The sequence below is a fragment of the Monodon monoceros genome, unplaced genomic scaffold, assembly GCF_005190385.1.
Source record: "Monodon monoceros isolate NGI ecotype Baffin Bay Population unplaced genomic scaffold, NGI_Narwhal_1 Super_Scaffold_16, whole genome shotgun sequence".
Lineage (NCBI taxonomy): Eukaryota > Metazoa > Chordata > Mammalia > Artiodactyla > Monodontidae > Monodon > Monodon monoceros.
The window spans coordinates 69,569,624-69,595,904 of record NW_021703772.1 but is presented as its reverse complement, the minus strand read 5'-3'; the positions used below and the strand labels follow the sequence as shown (position 1 = coordinate 69,595,904).

Genomic DNA, 26,281 nt, shown 5'->3' with positions numbered 1-26,281 from the left:
ATCTGTCGCCATTTCTGTCGGCTGTGGACTGAGACTCGGACTGAGACTCATGGCAGCGAGTCTGCTTATACTGCTTATTAGCTACAGTGTCATCCCACCACTCTGCCTGCCTACTTAGAGCTTCTGGGACCAGCTTCTCGGAGTTTCAGGGAGATGAACAGCTTCCTTCCTCTTTGAGTCCCTGGTATCCTTTAAACATGCTCCTACCCTGCCACTCGGCAGTGGGTAGGTGACTATCTACAAAAAGGGTCGTATGGAGTCACTGTTTGTGTCATTGCATTGTGTCCAAGCCTTAGTCCCAGGGTCTCCTAATTTATATGGCAGCTTTGTGAGAATAAGAAAAGGCACTCCCTCCGGTTGGATGCGGCCCCAGAGGTGCACGCCTTAGAGAACGAAGCATAGGCTAGCTTCCAGCAGTGCACAAGCTGAACAACTATACATGACATCCCTGCCTGTTCCATTTGCATATATAAATGGTTCCTTCAACTTCCTTTCCTAAATAGTAAGTAGGACCTTTATTTCACAAAATGTGCTTCTCTTGGTGTGCTTGTCTAAATTCTTTCAAATCTGGGTCATCAATGACTTAAAAATGAATCCTCTCCTCATTTGAATTTTATTAAAAATTACGTTCTCTTCCAAAGGCTGTAATTCTGGCTACTGATAATGATTCTATAGCTGAAAAGGTGTACAACGATCACAGGACCTTGCTTATTACACACTTCGATCATTCCTATCCTGGATGTGCTGGAGAAAGTCAATAGTTTAGACTACCTGGGACTCATTTTCAAACTATTTCCTCCTGACCTACGGAAATGCACAGAGCAGCGAAAGCCAGTAAGGAATTGTCTCCTTTGTCTTTTCCAAGAGGGCAGAAGGAGGGAGGGAGAGAAGGAGAGAGAAAGGGAGGAAATAAAAACAACCTGGGAAAGAGAAGTAAAAGAAGACAGGGGTCCAGAGGGGCAGCTGGGGCCTTGGAGGAAAATAGAATCTTTGAATGTGTTCCTGCCAGAGACAAAAGCACAGGCTCATTTAAAAAACAAAGGAAGGCAGCTTTCTTCTAAAGCCTGCTGTGCACCAAATATAGGTGCTTAGATTCAGCTCTCCACTTTCTGAGGATGCAATTTACAGGGCAGAAACAATACAGTGAACGCATCTGCCTTACTTTCTCCTACCCACCTTAACTGTCACCCACCCAAATAATTCCTCTGAGTAACACATTGGGAACCTTTAGCTCTCTGGTACTGGCAGTTTTAATGTGTCCATTGCCAGCAATGAATTTTGTGCCAAGAAAACCCGACTTCTGGCGTGGAAGGATTAAACAGTCCTCGGGTGCCATCTGTGCAGTGAAGTGAGACAGTGACTTTGTGCTCCCAGCGTTCGTGTATTGCCATCGGTAGGAGGAAGAGGTTTCTATTTACATGACTACCTCAGGCAGAGACCATCTAAGGGGAGAGATGAAAATGGCCACGTCAGTGGTGGGTAGAGTTGGAGAAGAGGGGGATGGGTGTGGGAAGGAAAAGCCTATGGGAAAATCTGGAAAAAGGTACAGGTTGACATGGGAGATTAAAACGAATTATCCTCTACGGGGAGGGCCGGTTGAAGAGGAAACACCCTGTTGGCTGATGTCCTTGAAGTGCAGTAGGGTAGGTGCTACGGACTTCCTTGGATGTCAAGGTTTAGACTTGACCCTGTACTTCTAGGTTCAAAGGCTTTCAAAATGGGATTTTTAAAATGAACTTTTGACTCATCATCCACCAGGTTCTAGAGTCAGGATGAGGGTCCTGGGCAGTACATCTCTGATGTTTTTGGGAGTTTTTAGTACTTTAGGATATTTGAGAACACCCTTTAGCCATGTCCCAAATATGGCACACCACAGGAGGGATCCTGGTCGGGTCACTAGCAAGAAAATTCCAGCTGTAAAATGAGAGAAATGATGGAGACATATAATTTTTATAACAATGTTTCCCTTCAAAAAGTTTTAAAATTAACTCAAAAAAGGTTTTAAGGTTTCTATTTCATACTGGGTGATCCAAAGAATACAATGTTGAGCAAAGCCTTGAATGACTAATAATACTGCAGAGGGGAAAAAGGAGTACAAACTAACAATGGGTCCAAAATGGATAAATTGAGGATTAAAGATATACAAGGAGGGGCTTCCCTGGTGGCACAGTGGTTGGGAGTCCGCCTGCCGATGCAGGGGACACGGGTTCGTGCCCCGGTCCGGGAGGATCCCACATGCCGCGGAGCGGCTGGGGCCGTGAGCCATGGCCCCTGAGCCTGTGCGTCCGGAGCCTGTGCTCCGCAATGGGGGAGGCCACAACAGTGAGAGACCCGCGTACCGCAAAAAAAAAAAAAGATATACAAGGAAAATGTCATGGGAGTCAAGAGAGAATGCTAGTCCTCTGGGCGAGCAGGACACGTTTCCTAGTGGATGAAGACAGAGGGGGAATGACATTCCAGGTCGAGGAACAGAGGACAAAGGCACAAAAGGGAAAGGCCCAGAAATATTCAGTGAACATTCCAGGTAAACTGGGCCATTCTAAGAAAGGTGTTGAACACCTGGTTAAAGAATGAGGGCTGGACTAGTTGAGTGCACAGGAAAAGTCCATGAAAGTGTTACGGGTGAGGCTTAACCTCACACCTCTGTGTGGTACAGGCTGGAGTGTAGAAAGATAAGCTAAGGGGGGACCCATGGGGTTACTGTTGTAGAAGGAGGTAGTCATGTGACAGCAGCAATGTGGTTATGGAGCAGGGAAAGGATGTCTAAAGCAGCTTATTGGATGTGGAGGAGAAAGAATGAGAAAAACTGAGTCCAAAGTATCATGTGGGACACTCAGCAGAAATAAGGGCAACCGGATTACGGGACTGCTTTGTAGTGGAAGATGATTGGTACATCACACTTTACAGGTTGTTACTTTTCTATCTTGACTGAAAAACAGAGATGAAAACACACACACACCCAGGCACAAACACACGCATACACCTCCCCGCCCCTCCCCCACAAGCCTTGCTAAATAAAACTGAAAGGAAGAGGTAAAACTAAACTGTCTGTACGTATCTTGCAAAATTAGAAATTTTATTTGCATTTTCTTGTGCTTTGATCAAATGGCTTCAGAACCCATAATAATGATGACATCTTACAAAAATGTACAAATATGGCTCAGAGCGATGTATGAATAGGAGGCCCAAGCATTGAGAGCTGTGGCCCAGATGAGGAGGAATTGTGGTCTTAAATTGTATGGGTTATTGTTTTTTTTTTTATCCTGGGAGGAGTTCTGAATATCCTCCGGAGAATGTAAACATCGGATGATTGACCTTGTCATCTGTAAGTTTCAGGGTTTTCAATTTACATGACAGAATCAGGAAAGTTGTTTTTTTTTCTGGCTGGGGGGCAATGTGTTGGAAGGATCCCTAGTACTTTGGCTGACACTTCCAGCTGCAGCAGGCTGCCACCAAAGAGAGGACCCTGGCTTTGCGGTGGCACCCACACTAGCACACGGGGGCCGCCAATGATGGCTACACCCAGACCATATTTCAGATGCTATAGCCCATCTGCACAGCAACCTGCCCACTGACTCTTCCATCAGGCAACCAGCCCATGGATGCTATTCAGTAACTTGGGTTCAAGGGCTTTTCAGAGTATTACCCTCCCGTACATACACCTCACCTGCTTTACTCAAATCTTGTGTGAAAAAAACTGTACATATTTGGCTATGAATAAGAAAATTATAGGCTTGTACATACAACTTAATTATGATAATACCATAAGAAATTTTAATATGTAGTTAAAGGTTTAGAGAGTCTTCTGGGCTCTAAAGGAATACGTTGAATTTGACATGTTTTCTGAACTGAAACTTTTATAATTAAAGTAATTATCTGGTGTTGCTTTGTATTTCCAAATGAACGCATATTGTGACCTATATAGCATACGATAAAGGCTGTAATTACGCAGAATATAGTACGGGAAGCTATTGGAGTATCTCTAAACCACCTGTGTTATTTCTTTTTAACAAGAATTTCATTGGAAATTAAAAAAATATATATTTTCTGGAATAGATCCACTTAAAAATGTTCTTATACCACTTATAAATAGGTTATAAAATGGATCTAGTTCACCATCTCTTACCCTGTAATGGTCAAGGTTGTCTTCTGGAATTGGAAGACCCATGTAACGTTCTGTGTACACTGAGTCTGTGATGGAGAAAAGAAAAAAACTTAATTCATACAATAAAAACTTTTTTCCCTTTTTTTTGGGTTACTTTATATGCTTTCATATTCTTTACTTGTGCAAAGGTCTATAGTGTTACCCTCAGAATATCTCCTCCAGATCATCTCTACTTGGCTTTTTAAAGCAGCCAGACTCCTGCCTTTCCATACTCAGCCCTATAGCCCATTCCCTTCAGCCCTTCCTGTGAGGGCAGAGGGAGACCAAACCAGGTGATCTAAAACCCAATCAACAACCTGCCTGCAGAAAAGTCAAATGGGAAGTGCTAAGTGATAAGGACTCTACATTATCTTCTGACCCTCTCAAAGATCTTGATTAGCAAGTCAGGTAATGTCTCAATTGTCTTGAATTTCTTGGTCCTGACATCAGTCAGTATATGCTTTACTTTAGGATACTCTCTTCCCTACTGGAAACTCCTCATAATTTTCAATTACTAGTTGCTTACTTAAATCATATATTGTTTTTGGTGGAGGGGAGACAGATCAAAAGGAAAGAAATCAGTTATCATTTATTTGCTGTAAAACCCTATAACGTCTCAGCTACTCCATCATAATGCAAGTTAAACATCTGTTTTCTCTCATTTTGTGGAGAGGCCTCAATTCTGATGTTATAACTATTGAGTATTGAGAAACAGATTACATTAGTATCTGTGCTGAAGTGACATAAGCTGTTTTATCTATAGATATGGCAGAAAAACATATGCATTGTTGGCTTGGTTATTTAAACATATTTTTGACCTAATTTAAAAAAATTAAATCATGTATCAAATGTATGTGTGTGTGTATATATATATATATATGTGTGTGTGTGTGTGTGTGTATATGTATTTCCTAAAATATCAGTGAGAAAATTTACTGTGGCTGAATTCCAATATAACTTTAAAAATCTGAAATAACTGTTTTTGAAACATGACCAGGTTACAGTAAATAAATAAGTATAACATGTTTCCATTGTGCTACATAGGTTAATGGCTTGAATTTCACTATAATTGTACCGGTATTTCAATATTTATTTAATTAATTATTTAGAAAAATATATCATCAAAATAACAAGCTTAAACAACATCCTAACTAACCCTTTGTGAATGACTGGAATTGGAGATTAAAAACTACATTGATAACAATGTTAGTTGTTCCATGTGTATTGCTCATGCTTTTCCTATGGAAATCAAAATATTTTCCTCCAAAATGAGTAACAGCAATATTTTATCATTTTGATTAAAGTGAATACAGACTACAAGCAATTTTACATATCTAGAGGACACTAATATATAAAATATAGTATCTTAAAGTACACTTTTAAAATATAAGATTTTCCTAAAATGCTCATCTTTTAACATTTAAATATGAATAACTTAGGTTATACATTTAATGGAGGGGGGTGGAGGGGAATAGCTTTTAAGGGCAAAATAAAAATTTCCCCAAACAGCTACAATTCTTCTTGTCCTAGAACATAATACCCCTTTCTTATTATGCTAACCAGGTTTACATGTGTAAGAAGGTCTCAAATTTTAAAAATACTATTTAAAAAATGCTTAGTGTTGTGGTTGTAAACTTTTAGAAGTACGTCTTGCAATACCACTTATGTCCTCCTTCAATTTGATTTTTGAGTAATATTGTTCAAATTTGCACATATATAAGAATTCTAGAAAGTTCCCAAGTGTTAGGTTGGTCCATATATGTTTAATAACGTTCTCTTCTTACCATTATGTAGTTCCAAACTCACAAAGGTTGTTTCTATTTTATTGACCACCAGAGGTCTCCAAAAACAAGGCTTCCAATAGAACAATTAATATTAAGCAGGAAAGAATTACCTGAAAGCAAATCTATTGTGTGAGGATCAATCCTAACTATGTTCTCCAATTTTTTTTGAAACTAAAAGACGGTGTGGTCTCTTTTATACATTGGCTTCTCTTGACTTGGAGAGGCTTTAAAGAAGAGTTTTCCACAGGACTGGTACTGCGATATATTAGGACATTAAATATTTAATGAGCATATTCATTATGAATGATTCTATCCTTATACTGAATAAAGGACTTGAGATGGGGTAGGAAAAGATACAGGAAAGTAATTCACCTTCTCACCACCTCTGGCTCTTCCCCCCTACCTAGTGTTTCACTGCTTACCTGCTCCCACTTGGGAATTATACCTTACATGTGTATGATAGAGCAATACTTTCTCAGCAGTGAACAGGATATTCTAGAGTGGCTTTCACCTACTCAGAGACAGTGCAAACAAAACCCCCAGGAATTCCCCTGCCCTAGTCTCTTCTTTCCACCCAAAGTCCTACTTATATTTGACTTTTACCTGAAGGGAAAGAGATACATACTTCTCTTCTTGTTCTAATATGTGAAGCTTCAAACTCAAGTTAGAATAAAAAGAAGGAAGCGTTTATCTAAAGAATTGTAGCATTGGGGATGTTTTAAAATGTGGAAAACTGAGTTTGTTGATAAGACATTTAGAAAACAAAATTGGTTGGTAACTAAACGTGTAGATAGCATTTACTACGGTCTAACATTTCACAATGGCAGAATAAGTGAGACTGTTTCATTACAGGTATCCATAAAGTACTTCTAAGATGAATCCGTTTATTTACTGTAGAAACACTGAAACTCAAAAAGGAATGGTTTTGTCATTGGAATGTGAAGGTTCACACTCAGTAACTCTGTACCTGTGAGTGATCACTTACCATAGTACTCCCACTTTGACACGGGCGCCACGGCTATTCCACACTTGAACACGCCACTTCCTGCTCCCAGGACCATTGAGGTTACATACCCTCCATATGACTAAGAAATGGATACAGTTATTTTTATGGAGGTAAAGGAATTAAGGACATATGGTAAGCAAGTCGCAGTTTCCACATTTCTCATATCTTTATATACTGTGCCTCTTTTGAGATAGAAAGCATGGTAGAGAAGGTTTAAATTGGCCTTAGTTGGGTAGTATCTAAAGACTACACTTTCAGAGCCCTGGTCCCTCTTCTTGGTAGGTGTAAGGGGGAAAGTATTGAAAATTTGCTGGGTAGTACTAATTGAAGACAAAAAACGAACCAAAACCAAAACCAAAATAAAACCTCCCAAAACCAAAAAAGCAATAAACACTAAATCTTTACTGACTTGGACCCATGAGAAAAAGTCTCCCTCCTTCCCTCTCTCCTTCTATCCTTCTTTTCCTTTATCCCTCTTTCTCTCCTTTATTCTTTTTCTCCCTTCCTCACCTCCCTATCCCATTGTAATAAACAAAAGTGTAAGCCTGGGGGGACTCATCGCCCAGAAATCTAAGACATTGGACCTTCGTAGATTGAAATGATTGACATGATTTTCACCTCCAAATATGTACAAACAAAAGTAAATGATCCTGCTCTGGGTTATATTCACTAAGGAAGGTGTACAGATTCATCAGCCAAACTACTCACCCAGCCCCAAATTGCAATCCGTTTGTCATCCACAAATCCCATTTTTGAAAATTGTCTAAAATACATGGAACAAGTCCACGAATTAGTATCACACTGTGTATAGAAAACTAAGATAACTGCACAAATGTGAGAAACCCTGCCATTTGTTCTCTATTTCATTCTATTAGAAACAAAGATTCATTGCTGCCAGCAATCAAATAAACACCTGAGATCAATGTCTATCATTTTTAACTTGAGCCAGATGAACAAGGTTTACTTGTGTTGGAGTCCATAAAAAATGTGTGTGTGTGTGTGTGTGTGTGTGTGTGTGTGTGCTTCACAGAAAACAAATCCTGGCTGTTTTTTTCACAGCTTTATATAAAAATTTGCAGCCCAGATGCACTTTTCTTTACATAATTGAATTTAAATCTCTCCAGATGTTTTACAGTTTGAGAGAGGCTGTCCCTGCAATGGAGAAGTATAGAGGTGTGTAGAACATCTGGGTAGGGCTTAGAAATGTCTCTGGGCCCCCTACCTGAGAACTTAAACATCATTCTCTAAATACATCCCTCCTTATGATGGGTGTTGATTAGTTAGCTCAGCACTATTAAATAAGAAGCAATTTTTCCTTGACAGATTAAGAAGTCTTTTTGTCATTAAATTGTGTTCAGGATTGGAATCCAGGTAAAGAAAGGAGAAAAAGGTTCTTTGCGTATATTTCTTAATCTTAGCCTTACATCAAAAGGTAATTTGTTTACTTTAAAAAAAAATCTAGCAAATGGGGCCCTTAACTTTGCAATGTCAAGGGAGGAAGGGGACCCTTGCATTGACTTATATGTGACTTTAAAAAGCTTTGTTTTCAATTGATGATATGTCTTAGACTGCCCTGAGTTAAGCAATATTAGAAAAACTTCAATGTAAATAGTTTTCAACTCATTATCCTCTCCACGCAAACCTTTTAAACTTAGAACACATATGTACAGAAATGTGCACCAAATCATGCCTGTACAAGCTGGTAAACCTTTACAGAGTGAGCATACCTTGAACCAAAATATAGGACATTACTATCACCTAGAAGCCTCTGTGTCATTTCCCTCTTTGGAAAAAGAAAAAATGAAATGTCTTCCTTTTATTGGAGTCCATAAAAATTTCACCTGAATTTGTACCAATATAAATTGGGTCGTGCAGGATATACACTTTTGTTCCTGGCTTCTTTCACTCAACAGTCTGCGAGATTCATCTGTGTTGTTGTGTATAGTTCCTTTTAGTTGCTGAAAAGCAGCTACTCATTACTTTTTAAATGGAGTTGTAGATTGTGGATAACACAATTCTATCATTTTAGACTTGAGAAGACCTGGAAATAATGCCCTCTCTCACAGAGGACCAATCTGGATAAATAAAAATGTGTTTGTAAAATATCAAAGCCTCACTCCTGAACCAATTTATCCTCTCTCTTATCTAACCTTTTTTTTTTTTTTTTACTTTCAAGGATAATAGCTAATCATTAACTTTGATGTAACAGACTTAGCGATACTTAATAAATTGTCATCTTCTCTCCTCTTTGGTTGTTCCTCTTTTTAAAGGCATTTTCCTCCGTCCATTTAATCATTCACAATTTTTCTCCATTTCCTAGTTTATGGTTTCACAACATTATTTAAAATCACTAACTTACTTTGCTTTCCAGACATCTATGCAGTTGGTTATAGAAACTCAAAGACTACATTTCCCATTTACCAGTTGAATGCAATTGAATGTAAGTTGGAGGGAGACCTAGTTTCAAATCCTGACCAGTCTTGGCAAATTACCTAACCTAAGAGCCTCCATTTCTTTACCTGAAGTGTAAGGTATGAACACCCACCTCTCAGGGTTGCTGTGCAGCTTCAATGAGAATGCAGGTAAAACACTGCATGTTGCATGTGCATTCCAGGGTAACCATCATTCATGACTAAAATCTTTCTTAAGCCATATCACATCTATTTATAGTCTCATAACTGATGTCATTCATCCTTAACAAAGCCCTTATAGTTGTGAGTGACGATGGTCGTGTTCCACAATTTTCCCAAATTGAGGGAGTAACCCTCACTCAGCAGAATGTAGGAGTCACTCCTAGGACTTCATAGCTGTCACCCTCCTCCAAGGTAAATGTACACCAAACTCCTCTACTTATCCTTGACTACAGGGTTGGCTTGCTTGTTTAGTTAGATGTTTGCTCAGGGGTACATTTATCCCTCGGCTTGTCCCTGTGTTTGATGAATTCTGAGTCCCAGTTCCTAGAAGGTGGTAGCACATAGGTCAGCTCTCTCTCTAAGTCTAAACATAATATCTTCACTAAAAATCCAGCCCAAGAATGAAAGATTCATCCCAGGATACTTTAAATTCTTTACACTTCACAACTCTAAAATATAAATGGAGGGAGAAAGAAATCAAATGACGTTTGAATTCATCTCCTAGTCACTCACCTGGTTGCTTCAATTTGATCTTCAACTTCAACTGTTCCCAGTCTTCTGTTGACTGCATGCATGATCTTATCTCCTTGGTAACCACTTCCTCTGCCATCAAAGCTAGCTACTATAATGTTTTCTGTGCTTGCAAGGTAAGTAGCCCAGTTGAGTCTGAAGACAGCATCTGCTTTTTGACTACAGGGGCCTGCATATCTGTGAAAAATCCCAAACTGTTAGCCTTTGTGGTTTTCCTGAATCAAATGAGGAGTGCTTGCATTTCTATCCCCTGTGGACAGGAAGTGTACGTCTTCCTGTTCATGAGCCTGAAATCGTGCCAGCCCCCGGAGGTGTCCATAATGGGTCCTCTAAAACTTGGCAACATGACTATAATGGCTACGTGTTTCCTCCAAAGAGGCCCATCAGTTTTATCTTTGAAAACTGTTATCAAACACAGACTTCACAGGCCAACGGTTTCTAAGTCGTATATATCTTGGAGATCAAAGAAGTAAATATTCTAATAATTGGGATAGGGGAGTTGTGTTATGAGAAAACAATGAGGATGACAATAAATACAGCTTTGAATATATCTTTCTGACTGAGCTTACAAACATTCCTAGACTACAAGTTTCCTTGGTTGGAACTTCCTTAAGGACTTTGGCTGCTGTGGGATATGCGCCGCATGTGCCTCAGTGCCCAGGACGGTGCTGCTCACTAAGGCTCCACAAGGCACTGCGAATGGGCCAAAGTATGAACGAACACCATTCCTTAAAACTTCAGAGGAGAAACAAAGAGACTATATTGGAAGATGGGTATACTGTTTGGCATTCTATTCATTAACAAGTTTAACTCCCTCGTAGCTGCATTCTTCATATAGGCTATAACTTATCCATACACAGCTGTGTGTACAATCTCCATCAAGCCGTCTCATTTTCATTTGTTAATCAAGAGACACTCCCTACAGCTCATTGGATCTCATGTAAATACATCTTCTTTGCACCATCTACAGGACTCCTGGACCCAGATCTTCTCCAATAAGTCTTCCCTCCCCAGACTGTCTCTCCTATTCATCTGCTCACTCTTCCCTCCACAGGACTGGACAAGTCCTGCTTGGACCGCTTTGCTAACATTTTCCTCCCTTTCCTTAGGGATGGCAGTCAAAAGAACTTTAGTTTTAAACAAAATATTATATGACTTTAATTTTACACTAGATTTTGCAACATTCTATCTTTAAAAAGAAGAAGGCATTCATGAATTTCTTGGGCAAGTAAACATTTTTTAACATGTGAAATGCCTTGGTCCTTTCAATGGTCTTATATTTGGTAGAATAATAGCTTCCCTTAATATTAACTATGTATCAAGTTACCTAACCCTGTAAGATTAAACAACGTCATTTTTAAAAATAGAAAACAAAGATTTAGACATATATGAAAATGAAGAGGAAAGTCACTGAAAAGAATGGGCACCAAATTTACCATATTTTTTTAACTTTCCTAATGAAGGGGAGATCTAGTCCTTACTTACTGGGGAGTCCAAGAATATAAAAATATCACTTTTTTGTTTTTTAACAAACGCTTGTGTCAAAATATCACTCTTTTTTAAAGGTAAAGGATCCTTGTTGTTTAGTATTGGGGCTAAGGCCCAAAGCAAGTGAGTGCTACTGTAGTCAATATTTGACTAAATTAGGTGTAATGAGAATCAAATAGCATATCTGGAAGTTTAAAATACCTCTTTCTCTCTCTTTGAGCTTTTATGTTTGGTTTACATGGAACTGTAAACACAGCGGAACAAGGCCGTGTCTGATGCTAGTATCTGTATCCCTTCTTTTTTTTTTTTTTTTGCTAGTAGCAACAGGAAAGTATCCCTGAGTTTTCAGTTTTCCTTTCTGTATAATGGGCCCAACAGAACTTACCACATCGGCTTGCTGTGTGGACAAAATAAGGCAAATTACCTGGCATGCAGCAGGCACCCAGAACTTTTATTGGTTTGTTTCATTTTGAATAAAGGAAATGAGGCAAGTTGGGACAGGAAGAGTGGCATTGTGGTATTCTGTGTGAGGTCAGGGCAATTTTGGAAATATTGAAGTAAAATATATTCCTAGTAATTATCAAAAATATTTTACAAAGATGCCATATTTAGACCTCACATGAGCTCTTATTTACTGCTCAAAGACTTGTGATTTCAGAACTTTCTCTAGGACTTGGAGAAGTTTGGATTATATAAATAATACTTAATAAATACTTTCCTGTATCACATCTTCTCTTCACCAAAAAAGGGAATGGAAAATACCAGGCATATTTCAGGGACTAAAGAAAGAGAAACCTGACATTGGGATGAATTAAAGGCTACAAATGGGAGATGTTTGGGCAAATTTGGAGATAAGGAAACTGTGAAGACTGTTAATACCCATCTATTGCTTGTTAAAATGTCCATGAGGTAAGGATGAACATGGGGACTTGAGAATCTCTTTGGAATTCCCTTGGAGTTCAGGGGGGAAAAAAAAAATCAAAACAAACTCCATATGCCATTATGATAGAAGAAGAGTGTCTACCTTCTCCATTAGAAAGATGGTAGAAAACACAGGTTTGGATTTGCAATTGCAGAATGGAAGAAGAAATATTAAAATTGCTCTACAATGATTCAGGAAGAAAGGATGCATTTGGCTCTGTTTTTCAGTAAGCTACACTGGGCAAAAGATGTACAATGGTTAACTTCTAAATTATTCCCTTATCTTGAATACTTACACATCTATTAGCAGAGGATATTTCTTGGATTTATCAAAATGAGGAGGCAAGATCATCTGATACCAGAATTCTAAACAAACAGAAAGGTTAATTAGTGAATTAAGAACACTTATTAGCACATGATTTCAGTTCCTTATCTTTGTCAGTGATAAATAACATGTAGAGTTTAGCAGTTTGTTAAATTAGAAAAGAAAATGAACCGATTTGATTCAGCATGTTTTTCAGATATAAAAATATTCTCTTTCAGGTTAAAATGCTAGTTTAAGGTTAAAACAATAAAGTTGTTTCTAATGGATCTATTAAATACATTGGTGCCTTGTAAAATAAAAGGGCATCTTAGAATTGCTGATGTTTCGTTTTTATGATTCTGTTCTTTGGCATCTGATCTACTCATCTAGTTTGTTTATGGCTTATGTTTTAAGTTTCCCTCCAAAATGTTTTCCTCTTCTTGAATTTCTTTGAAGATGTTTAGGATTTTTAGTTGGCCTTAACTCTATCTTAAAATTCTGATTCAATAACATTTTTGTAATTCTTATTGCCATCCCAGACCGTAAAGCTGAGTTCCCATTTTCAGCTCTGTGTTTCACAGAATGAAATCAGGTTTATGTGGGGCAAACTGTTCTGTACGATCTTGTGCAGGTCTGTTTAATTCTCTGTGCTTGATTTAACTTTAACATCAGTTTAATAAAATTTGTTCCTAAATAATAAATCGGTTACCTTTGCTCCCAAATTCAGGCTAATTAGTTAGACTAATCTTTTTTTTTTAAAGGGAGCGAGAGAGAGACAAAGAGAAAGAGTTGTTTCATATTTTAATAAGATTATTTCCAGCTTCAGTAGATTTAACCTGTATGGAAAAAAATCCTTATCTCTAGAGCTGTTCTTCCTTATGTTTATCTTTCTTTTGTTTTTTGTTTATTATAATTATTTTAGTTGAGGAAAAATTAAAAGTTTAAGAGTAAAATCTTTATGCAGATAGATTTTTCTTCAATTTGTATTTTGCTGGTTATTTTATGCCTTCTGATTAAATGTGCTTATATTTGAGTAGAATGTCAAACTATCAGTTGATAATGATGTTTTTAGTAAATATGCCAAAGTCAGCACTTGATCTCCCCTTTGTTTGAATCAGCACTGGTTGATTGGAAGTGTTTTACTTCCTATCTTTTGGATGATGCACCGTCTCTCCTTTGGCGGGGGGTGTCACATCCTAATATTGAATATGTCACATCTTAATATTCAACACCTTCTGTACCAGACGGTCCAGATAGCTCTCCAGGACTGTCTCCAGAACTCTAAGCCCTTGCCAGCTAAGCCAGATTCAAGGTCCAGCAGCATTGGCGTCACATAGGAGCTTATTACAAACTTAGAATCCTGGGTCTACCCTGACTTGCTGGCTCCAAATATGCATGTTAATAAGGTCCCAGGTGATCCATAAGCACCTGCAGTTTCAGTAGTACTGCTCTAAGCTCTTCTTCAAAAGTACCCTCTACTCTCCGTGCTTTTCCTGCCATTTAAAATTGGATGACCTGAGTTTCTTCCATTATTATCCTATATTTTAAAAAGAATCTAAAATAAATCAATCTTGATGGATTCCCCCTCCCCTATGAGTTGTTAGCCCTTAATAGAAAAGACAAGCAAACAAATAAAAACGACAACAACAAAATTACAAGATTTCCTACTCAAAGAAACCCCTTGTTCTTAGTCGTCCCTGAACATAATCCATGATCAGGCCACCAGGCCAGGGCCTATCACGGGGAGGAGGTTAGGGAAAATTCAAGACTTCTGTCCTGAGACTGAAGTTTCAACATTTTATAGCCAACCCTATTTTTTTATACAAGTTATTTTAAATCTGTTTGGGTTAAAAGTAAAATATATTAGGATATCATTAAGTTAAAAACACAATTAATACTTAATAGTAGAATAGAGTTACTAATGAGATGAGACTGAACTAGCAATAATGCATTTTCTCCAAATATTTTCCTCTTAGAATAATATATGTTACAAAGAATCATACTGTATTTTTTAATTAAAAGAAAAGTAAAACTAGTGGTTCTTGTGACAGAGCATTTCATGGAAAAATAACCTTACATTAGATTTACATATAAAATAAAATACATATTGTCAGATAAACTTATATTTAGTTATATTTTTACTGGTGTTTCCATGAAAAGTTATGTTCCAACAGAAATTTAACTTACTTGTTTTGTGCAAATAAATGAAGTCCAGTTTTTTTGAGGGCATCTGGACATCCTGCAGCATTTTATCCAAAGCTGAATTGTCTTCCAGGACTCTCAGTTCTAAACAAATAATTGAGACAGCAGTCATTTGTTACAACACGAAGAATATGGATTGTGCAAAGCAATAACAAACAAGTGGGCGATTCACTGATGGGACTACACGTACTTCAGGTTATAAGCCTTGTTTTCAAGTCATTGTTAAGACACTCTAAAGCCAAAGAAAATCCCATTGTGCTAAGTACATGTTGCTTCTATTCACACACGCTTTCCTGAAAAGCAAACGGGGGTGAAATAAGAGAAAGTACCTTTATCATTGCTGTTGCTATGCAGAGTATAGAGGGGCAGACCAGGGCCTGTTAACATAATTGGGGAAAAATATATTTTAGAGTTTTGGTTTTTTTTAAAGAAGATAACATACTTTTCAAAAATAGCGTTTGTTACCATTTAACTTTGATATAATTTTGACACCACTTAGCTTTGATAGAATGAATATCACAGTGGATAAGAAGCTTACTAAGTGTTAGCTGATTTTCCTTTTCCTTAAAATGAACGCAATTTGAGTGTAAGAAGTATTACCGGAGAGGCACAGGGCTCTGGAGAATGAAACAGAAGATGCACCTCTGACCCTGCTGGGCGCCTTGTGCACATTGCTATGTCTGAGTCCAATTTCCTCATCTGTGGACTAAGCCATCCAGACCCAACGAGAGCCGCTATCCTTCCCAACTCTTAACACCGAGGTCCAGCGAGTACCACAACCTCTCTCAGGCCCCGCCCCCTTAGGGTGGAGCTCCAGAGCCAGGTTCCCCGGCCCCCAAAGGGCAGATTTCCCCCCCGCTGCTGCCCCCACTGCGGAGTCCTGGACCAGGCGGCACATCTGCACTGTGCCTGACTTGGATAAGCAATTCCTTCCTGGCATGAGAAAAGTGTTTTTTCGCACACACTCAGATCTTCACTATTTATCCCAACTGTGGTAGTTGCAGAGTGGAAGGTAATGTATAGAAAAAGCTATCTCGTGAGCTATTTAATTTTGATACATTTGGATCATGATATCAATTTTTACATTTGATCAGAACCACAGTGGAGGCATTATAGGGACCTGGGTTTGAATCCCTGGCTTTCCTGCTTTGTGACGTAAGACAGCATATTTATGCTTTAATCTCCTCACATGTAAAATGAGGATAATAATATCTGCATTATAGAGTTTTCTTTTTAAAGGATCAACAAGATCATGAATACAAAACTTGAGCACAGTGCCTAGTATATATAAAACAGGTGCCCAAGAAATGGTGACTGGAAACAGCCATAGTAAAGAACTACAAAGAAAATATATTAAAGAAAATGTGCCAGTAAAAAAAAAGGCTCAGATAAATGGTTTGAAGACCTCTTTTTGGCGATTCACAGTTCTTTTTCAGAATATCCAGACCTTTTCTCTCATTTTGAGAAGTAATCTAGCTTAGTGTTAATAGCAGAGGCCTGTGTTTGAATCCCATTGGGCCTCTTATTAGCTGCGTGACCTGTGAAATCACATTGTCTCTCCTTGTCCAGATTTCTTCACTTATATTAAAGAAAACAATAATAACAATAGCAACAGAAGATGAAGCTGTGAGCAGGTTGAGTCACAGGCACCACCTACATACATTTTTCTCATTTCAAGGGGCAAGTGCATAAAATTATAATTTGGGTTAAAAAATGCACAACATGTATGTGTATAAGGATGAAGTGCCTCTGTCATACATAAGCTCTGGGATGTGCTTTCAGTCTAAAGCAAGCCTCTTGGTTAGAAGAGGAAGGAGAGATGGTTAGCTCACCACTTATACGTGAGTGAAGGGAATAGGACTTATATGATATCAAGAACTCAGATTCAATAGGAGAGAACTGAGCAGGGCAGAAACTGGGCACTGAAGGGAAGCCTTCAGGGATGGAGACACTGAGCCAGGAGGGTGGTAAGAAGGTTGTCCAGAGAGGGTAGGGGATGCAGGGAGCTACTCAAGAGGGATTTTGGGGGTACCCTCTGCTCTCCCTCCCTGTCTTTCGTTCATACTTACCAGAACATCTCAGCTGATAGTACTTCGCCTCTTTACTAAATGATACAGAGTAGTATTGACACCTTTCTGGATTCAGCTCACAACTAAGGCACGTCACTTTTGTGGGGTAATTAAGTTGGATTCTGTAAAACCAATGGTGGAAGTTAAGTACTTGATGAAAGGAAAAATGAAAGAAGGAATTGAATAATGCCGTATTCTAGTTTCAAAGATATCAGAATGCCAAAGCAATACTCAGAAACTTTTAAAATGTGAAAAAAATGCATGGATTAATTCATAATAACCTCAAACCTCCCGTTGTCTGGAAATATCACAAAGCATCTAATAAAGTCATGCTCTTTTGTTGACATGTGGGTTGGTTTATCGAGGAATAAAAGCATTCGATAGTAGTTCCAATTTAATATATTAGGATAGGCAAAAAATAAAATAAAAAATAAAAACACAAGAGCCAGAAATTGTTCATTAGCTAAAAGGTCAAGTCAACAACTCGATAAAACTCTTACTTATAAAGATTTCTTCCGCCTGGCATTCCTTTATGTTCATTACTAATGTAGTATCTGGGAAGAAAACAAATGAAATATATTAATTCTGTTTTTAAGCAAAAGTCAAGTACACTCCATTTAGCTCAACACCAAGCACTAGCGTTCACACAAGTGCATGTGCATTAGTGCTTGCCCTTCCTTTATCATTCTTCCCTGCCCCCTCATCCTCAGAAACCATTTGTCCCCCATCATCTCTAAATAGGGGATTCTTTTTTTAACAGACTAAAATATCTGAATATGGGGATTACTCCCTTAATTAGAGTGACAAGGAAAAACTCAAAGAAAGTCTTCTTTCAGAATAATATGATTGGACAACTAGTCTAAAGTTGACACCCCATTTATTTACACTGTTTTCCATATTTTCTGTTTCATAACACAAACCACTCGGTGGCAGGAGCCCCATCCTCCTAAGAGTGGCAGAGCCACTTCTAAACAGGACCTTCAAAAACTGCTTTGAGCAATGGCAAAACTCCTCCGTGGTGAAACCAATAAAGAATTATAAAAAGTGCCTAAGATTCTAATGAAAAACAACACTCCCTATCCCATCAATTCATGCATGGTAGCTGACAGCCTCTGAAAAGCTTTCCATTCGCCAAAGAGTAAGGCCGAGACATGGACAAATACAATAGCCTCTCCAAGCCTTCCAAAAATCCAGTATCAGTTGAAATTTGACGAAATGCCCCTGAACACTAGTTCAGTGTTCCAAGACGTTTAAGAAAAAGAGGCTCCAGCTCTTCTAATGCAAAGCAGGTAAGAGCAAGAGGTAGAGCTGCTTGGTGGCATGGTATCAAGTCTGCTGAGCATATGTGAAAATCATTAAGGCTTCCGTATGTTAAAAAGAAAAAAGTCCTGAACACATTCCAAATAGACTACTCTTTATTTGTAGAAGATTTTTCCTTATTTCTGGGCAACGAATGGCATGATTATGACAAATATATTGATATACTACTGATTATTAGAATACTTACAGGTAATCACTGGTAAGAGCTTCTATCCCAATGACCTCCCAGGCTCCTTTTGTAATAAATGTGCAATTCTGATGGGATTTTTCAAAAAAAGAGGTTTATTAGACTCTCTCTCTGATCAAAGTTAAGGAGAGGATTAAATCATTTACATCGGGAACTGGGATAATCTCGGTTCTTTTCCCCATCCTACCTTACTACAGATACCACTGGGGTATTTGAATTAGTCTGATTATTGGTACATAGTGATCGACTTTACCAAATGATTTCCCCTTCAAGTTAGTTTCAAAAAAAGGAGATCAACCCGAAATAAATTATTTAAAAATACTCACTCTCTTATCTGTTTGGAAGTGACAAATGTGTTTGTAGCCCTCTTCGTTGCTGATGATCTTGTAGAAGCTATTCCCGTCAGAGGTAAAATGAGGTTCTGCAGGCCTAAACTAGAGAATAATAGGAAACACGAAACATGTTAAAGCACATTAGCCTCATCTCAGTACAACTTTAGCTTCAGAAAGTCCTCCCAACACCTATGCTCAAAACCCCTATTTCATTTACTTGCCGATTGCAATCAGAGGGTCTCAATAGAAAATTCTCCTCCTAGAAAATGCAGACAAAAGATCTAACTCCTAGGGAATTTTTGGTGGGGAGTAAATGAAAGAATAAACATGAAGAGGCTTATACAGGACACTCAACACATAGCAGTGGTTATTGTTACCCTTAGGCATCTTCTGTCTATGGAGGATAATGCTATGGTGTCTTGATATGTGTGAGAAAATTAGCATTAGCCTTTCAGTTCTAAGAAGTCAATTTCCTCGATGTCACAATGTGCTTTCTTGAAACAGACTAATATTATTTTTGACTGTTTCTAGTTGGAGGTGGTTTGTAATTTGAGGGATTTCCCCCTCCCCCCTGTTTCTTATACATAATTTTTTTGAAAGTCAGACTTAGAAACTCTTTAATCATTTCTGGACTAGATACCATAAGGAATGTCTGTCGTATATTTCATACGGAAACATTCATATAGTTATCATCTCTATTATAAGCCTTTCCATTTTGCTAAATAGGATCAACAATTTACCCAAAAAAAATAGTTGTATGGAAATATAGAACAAAATTTCCATTTTTTACAGTTCGATAAAAGATAGTTCTCAGAACATAATGCCGTTTAAGCAGAAGAGGATCTATCCCAGCCTGAAAGGAATATATCTCTTTACGACTTCAATTTCCTTACTACATTTGAGAGCAGGTAGGAGATGGTCTTTTAAAACTGTTGGTTCACTTCACTCTCGCTGTTTCCTCGCTCATCAGCTCCCATTTTGGGAAGAAAAATGCTTCCCTCTTCTATTTAGTGATTCAAAACGAATGCATTTATGGAGCAAGCCGAGGCGTGCAGTACACTTGGTGTTCTCATTACAGAGCTCGGAAACACATTCCCCTCTCTAGACCTGTGTTCACAGCCTTATCTTTTTAATACATTTCCCTGTTTCCCCTGGATGGAGTTGTGCCTAGTAGAAATGTGTGAAAAGTGGCATCTGTCTGGTTAAATACAGAGAGGAAAAAACATATTTTTTTCAAAGAGTCGTGAGGAAGTGTAGCATGTCTCTTGCCATGGAGGAAACCACTTTTCATGTTGGCAAACCTCTCCCCTCTGCCCAATCAATGCCTGAACAAAAAGGACGTGTGAATGCTAGGGGGCTCCGAGCCCAGCTGGAAGGGGTCGCATTTCTGGACCAGGGGGCTGCACCTCTGTGTTCTGGGAGACGAGAAATGCTTACGTTTTTTATGTCATTTTGTTTCTCTCTTAAAGGGGCTTAATAGAAGTGGTCATACAAATTAGGGGCGATTCATTCTTCCTCTTTCACACGAGGTGCCATGATGGCTGCAGTGCCTTCATCGGTTTGCTTCACTCCACAGGCTTGTAGCAACGTGGCTGGTATAAGTCTGCACAAGGTGTAGCGTGAGGCATGGGAAGTCACGGAGGGTCACGTGCTTCCTTGGAGAAAGTTCTGCATCCAGGGTATAGTAAAGTGTGAACCCACGTGTGTATGATTCCTCCAGAGAGAGGTGCATAGCGGGTGTGGTGTGAGTGCCACTGCGTCCCTGCTGGGGGAAGTCCTGTCCCCTGCGTTTGTGCAGAGGCTGAGGGCGGAAACCATGTTTTCTGCCGCTGAAGCGCCTAACTTCGAACGTGAGGTCAACGAAGACAACTGGTATCTTGGCTGCCTTTCAGCAACCGTTGCTTTTTAACTTTCCAGGAGCTAGAATTTGCCTAGAATATGTCTTTTGTTTTATCTGCTCTTCACTTGAATTTTCACTTGTCCTTTTACTTTTTCCAACCAAGCATGTTGTATATTCTCTACAAAAAGACATCTCTACAGGGGACATTAAAATATTACGTGAAAAAAGGTCAACTGCTGTCTCTGTTAATAGCAAATAACATAGAGGCCTCGTTTGGTATATCTGCATATTAAATAGCTCTGAGTATCTGATCCATGCGACAGAGAATCCTGTAACTCTTACAACTTACTCTTCCAACCCAGCCAGTGGTACTTATTTCAGTGTGCTGCTGTTCCTAGGGAGGGAAAAATACAGAGAGAAGTGAGATATGAATTCTACTCTTTAGCTGCAATTTGCGGCAATATAAGCAAGATTGTACTTGTAATAAAATAAAGGAAAACTATCTCCATTCACATATTTGTATGTATGATAGTACCTTTTACATAGCTACATTAGAACATTTACCTCTCTTGCCTAGAGCTCTGTCCTGGATGTGTAACTCGTAAGCCGTCCTGCAGGCTCCTCCACATTTTCAATTCAGCAAGTACAGAAGTATCTCTCCCTTATCCCCACCAGCTTGTTCTTACTCCTTCGTTCTTCTCTGGGTTAGTGGCACCATTCACCCAAGCCAGAGACCTGGGAATCACTCCAGACCCCTGCTCTTCTCACACTAACCCCCTCAGCCCCTGTCTTCTAGTCCTTTGACTTCTCTTGTTCTTCTCCACCATTATTGCCTTAGTTTGTGTCCTGTCGGGTTTCCCAGGTCCATGGCCCTGACCTCCTGGTTGGAGACGCTGCTGCTCTGCTCTCCTTCCAGTCTGCCCTCCACCCTGCTCAACCCACAGCTGACCTCATCAGGCAACAGATAGTTCTAGCTCATTATAATTCTTTCCTACTTAAAACCTTGAAATAGCTCTGAGTGTCTTACAAGGTAAGGTCAAACTCCTCAGAATGGTGCCTGAGCCTTAGCATATATCTCAAACCTCAGTTCTCATCATCGTGCCTCCGCCTCAACCCCTAGTCCTGTGTACCCCCAGACCCTGCAGGCTCCAAGCTCTTCACCCCAGATGCCTTTGCACAGCCTCTGCTCATAGGGTCCACTTGCCTTCATGCTGCCCCGAATATGACAACTTACCCCAGGCTGCTCTAGTCTCCTCCATGTCATCTCCCATCCCCTTCTGCCTCCCCCGAGGCAGGTTGATTATCTTCTTTTGCCCTACATTTCCTTTGTACCTTGCTTATACACTTTTAGAGCACATTATGGTGCTATTGAGATGATTTAATTGGCAGGAAGCAAAGAGCTTGGTGTTTTACTTTGGATTCTGGCTGTCACTGTGAGCTAAGCAAGCTCCTTGACCTTACTGAGCCTATCTCCACAGTGTCTGGCTACTGTGAGTGTTCAAGAAATGGTAACTATTATTATTGATTTTCATAACAGTCTTCCCTACTAGAAAATAAACATTTTAGGGACAGGCATGCTGCCTAATTTTTTTTTTTCCCTCCAGAGCTATGCACAGAACTTGGAACAAAATAGGTATTCGATGATTGCTATATAAGTAATGAATGAGTGCATCAAGATACAGGGGCAGGCGGTGGAGGGAAGGATTTCTGAGGCAAGAATCTGCCATGTGCCCAACCAGGGTGGAGCAGGGAGAAGAGGTGTGTGGCCACAGAGCCCACTATCAGAAAAGGGCTTGTAGAGCTGTCCTTGACATATGCCAGAAAGCCTCCCCCAGGCTCTACCCCTCCTGAGGCTGTTGGTCCCAATGGGGCTTTAATTTTGATCCACGACCTATACCTTGAGGTCTCTGGGCTGGAAACGCCCCCAGCACTTCAAGGTTGGATTAACACTTGCTTTTGCCTTAATGTTGCCACCCTCTCAGCCTGGAAGTTATCTATTTACTTTCTAAAGCTGTTTACTGCTGAAAGATAGTCACAGTGTGGTAATAGATTTGTGGCCTCTAGATATTTGTTTTGCTTCACGTATACTCGGCGAGTCACTCCCCATTTCCTGAAACACGCTTCCTTGACCTTGCGGCCCCTGGCTTTCTCAGACTTTGTGAATTTTGACATCAAATTCTATTTTCTGGCTTTCCAATCACCACCACCCTTTTCCCAAGTGATAGTCTCCATAACTAAAACAGTATGACTAGTGAGAGCAGATGAACTAGACGTACCACCGGGTAATATCAAATTATCTAAAAGTCACTCAAGATTTACTCACTGCCTCAGGGTCAGACACAGAGAAAGAATAGAAATTCAAGCTGTATTTCCCGATTACACTCTCCCTGTTTTCCTACAGCCCTCAGATCACATGTAGCTTTGGAAGCAGAACATCCCGATTCAACTTTACCACTGAGGAAATCCATCTTCCAGCGGTCTCATCGTAGTCACAGATATCCATGACTGAATAGTTCTGAATCCTCCGGATCCACTGCAAAGAAATCCTTTCTTCGGTTACCCATGTCACATCACACAAGTAGTAATCCCTGAAAGAAGGGAGGGAAGGAAGGATGGAGGGATGGAGGGAGGGGAGGCAAGGAGGGAAGGGAGGGAGGGGAGAAGGAGAATAACTATTTCCAGACCTTGGTACAAATAGACATTCTGCGCAATGAAATCAATCTTAATAGGAATACAATTTTAAATAGTTGTTGAAGCCATTTAACACCGTAGTATTTTACCCTTTCTTAAAGCTTAAAGTGTAATTTAATTTTGAATGGAAATGCAAATATATCTGACAGGAAGAACAACAGCTAACATCCCACAGAGGTGTAACATACATGCCTCACACCATGGCTCAGGACTTTGCAAGTCCACAACTGGCCTTTGGTGGTGCCAGGGTGTCAAGGGTGATATGTTCCCATCTCTTTTCTGCTGTCTGGAGGGACCATGACAGGGAACCCAGGGACACTGGTTGAGATTTTATTCTTTTCTGGTAATTTGATACGTTTCTCTAAAACATTTTTCCTACTAGGGAGAAACTACAGTTGACCCTTTTCTCAACTTCATTTTCAAGGGGGAAAAAATGGACTCACATCTCTGCAAAGTTTGAAAACCAAATAATTATATCCTACAAATCTTTTCTCAAGTGTCAAAATATAAATCGTGTGAAGAAATTAAGGAAACTTTTGGTATTTTAACATAAATTTATATAAATAGAGATATCTCGAGCAGTACAGCCTCCTCCAACAAAAACCTTTAACAGTGTTTGGAACTACATTTTGAGAGATAAGTGAGATGCATGGAATTCCTAATTTACCTTTCTGCTAGCCTCCTTAAATATTTGCTCTGGATAATTTATTTTATTTTATTTGCTCCCCACACCCTAGTGCGATTTTTGTATGACTCTTCTTAAATCATTCCTGTCCAGTGTGTGATCAAAACCTTGCTCCCTTTGGTCAGAAGAATTCCAAAGGAAATTTTTCATTCCACCCCTTCCCATCTGACCCTATCCGTTCACCCTAACATGCTCCTTTGCTCTTTCATTCGTGGGCTGTGCCCACCCCTCCTCTTGTCAAGGCTCTCCTTCTTGACTGCAAACTCTCTGAGGCTGGGCCACAGCTGTCTGGTTCACAGGGTATCTCCAGGGCCTAGCAGACTACCTGGCACAAAGCAGGTGCTCACGAAAATTCTGTGGAATGTAGCACTGAACAGAAGGGGAAGTCCTGTCCCATCCTCGGGACCTAAGCAGCTCTGTCCTTCCTCAGAATTCACAGATCCCTTCCTGTCCCCACTCCCTTCACAGACACTAAATCAAACAACAAATATTTTTTGAGCGCTTAGGATGGATCAGGTGCTGGATAAAGCACTTTAAGCCCCTCACCACTTCACTCTCTCTCTTTGCGGGGCAGGACGGTTACTGTGTTAATACGCCCAGGGGTACCCGGGCCTCCAGGCTGTCTCCGCTACAGGTGGCAGGCACTGAAAGAAGACCAAAACCCCTCACCGAGCAGCAAAGCACCACCTTCACACAAACAGGGACTCCTCTCCATTTCAGTCCTTTCTCTTGCTTATTAAGAACTGTACACTGTCCAGTCTGCACAACTGGTGTCCCCTGAGCACCCTATAAGGTTTTCCACATGCCTCCCTTTGTCAACCTGCCCTTCGGTCTGAAATGACTGTCATGCTTTAACTTCTTCAGGATTTACTCAAATATCCCCCGCCCGTGGGGCTTTCTTGAAGACCCCCTCCTTCTACACCGCTATCACGGGTCCCATGGTGCTTATCACGAACCGCCAGGCTGCGGAGTCTGAGAGGGTGAATGCTGCTTCACCGGCCCAGGAGCAAGGGCGCCTCATCTAGTCTAACTGCCCGATACTGAGCCCAAGGCAGAGGCGTTAAGTGAGAAAACGGAAAGGCAAACCAGTCATCCCCGGGGGTAGGGGATAAATACTTGCAAAGGGAATGGAAGAATGAAACGCAAGATAGAAAACAAAAGGTTTTGAAATGAACTCTCTAGATCTGGGGTCAGAACGATTTTTCAGAAGAGGGCCAGCCAGTAAATAGTTCCAGCTTTGCGGGCTACATGCTCTCTGTCGCAGCTACTCGACTCTGCCTTGGCAGCACCAAAGCAGCCAGAGACAGTGCGTGACGTATGAGTGTGACTGCGTGCCAACGAGATGCTGACATTTGAAGTTCATGTAAATTTCACCTGTCATGCAGTATTATTCTTCTGATGATTTTTCTTCCCAACCATTCACAGAGGTCAAAACCGTTCTTACCTGGGGGACCATGTAAAAATGGGTGGGGGCAGGATTTGGCCGGCAGGCCCAGGGGTGCTAAGCCCTGTTCTATACCAGTAGTTCTTATTGTTTTATGTACCTGTCTCTAGGGGGAAAAAAGGTAGCATGGAGTCTGCGGCCAGCGTCGGCAGGATGCCCTCTTCCCTGGGTGGTTCATTGAATTAATCACTCCACCGTATGCAGTTGCTCTTAGTAGTGGTTTTCTTTCCAGGTAGTAATAGGTACCTTATTTTAAGTCTCTTTAATATACCCAAAGAAACATTTACACAAATTAGGGGAATTAATATCACACAACAGGCCTTTATTACATGCCTACTCTTTGCAAGACAGCGGCCACGTTACAAAGGGATACCCTGTGTCATATGACTCTCAAGCACAAGTCTCTCCCAGTGCATTCAAATATGATTTGCTTTATAAAATTCAGTTATTCTGTCTGTATGCACTCTCGAGGAATAAATAGATTTCATAGAGTGAGGAGCTTTATCCTGAAAAGAATTAAGAGGGTGAAGCTAACCAGCAATGTTTACCAGAGGGATGGGTGGAGGTTCTACAGAGGGAATGACGGGGAGAAGGAAATCTGAAGCCAACTGCTTATTTTGAATCCTGATTCCAACCCTGTCCAGTGTGTGACCTTGAACGAGTCACCTAACCTCTCTACACTTCTGTTTACTTGTCTGCA

The 26,281-nt window shown here is 40.0% G+C and overlaps 1 protein-coding gene across 4 annotated transcripts in view; it reads right to left on the bottom strand.

The window, feature by feature from the left end:
- Positions 1–26,281, bottom strand: part of DPP4 (dipeptidyl peptidase 4) — a 77,798-nt gene that overhangs the window by 9,440 nt on the left and 42,077 nt on the right. For 3 of the 4 annotated variants that reach the window (XR_003793838.1, XM_029224651.1, XM_029224652.1), the window contains exons 11-23: positions 23,214–23,349; positions 21,111–21,155; positions 18,916–19,023; positions 18,590–18,657; positions 17,583–17,636; positions 17,083–17,204; positions 15,343–15,390; positions 14,999–15,097; positions 12,804–12,873; positions 10,081–10,275; positions 7,643–7,697; positions 6,914–7,013; positions 4,127–4,191 (exon numbers count right to left, since the gene is read on the bottom strand). Coding sequence is in view for 2 of the 4 variants with exons in the window: in XM_029224651.1 (XP_029080484.1) it covers positions 4,127–4,191; positions 6,914–7,013; positions 7,643–7,697; positions 10,081–10,275; positions 12,804–12,873; positions 14,999–15,097; positions 15,343–15,390; positions 17,083–17,204; positions 17,583–17,636; positions 18,590–18,657; positions 18,916–19,023; positions 21,111–21,155; positions 23,214–23,349 (1,165 nt within the window). In the remaining 2 variants the exon portion in view is untranslated. The remainder of the gene's footprint in view (positions 1–4,126; positions 4,192–6,913; positions 7,014–7,642; positions 7,698–10,080; positions 10,276–12,803; positions 12,874–14,998; positions 15,098–15,342; positions 15,391–17,082; positions 17,205–17,582; positions 17,637–18,589; positions 18,658–18,915; positions 19,024–21,110; positions 21,156–23,213; positions 23,350–26,281) is intronic. The other variant, XR_003793839.1, reaches the window with a different exon arrangement.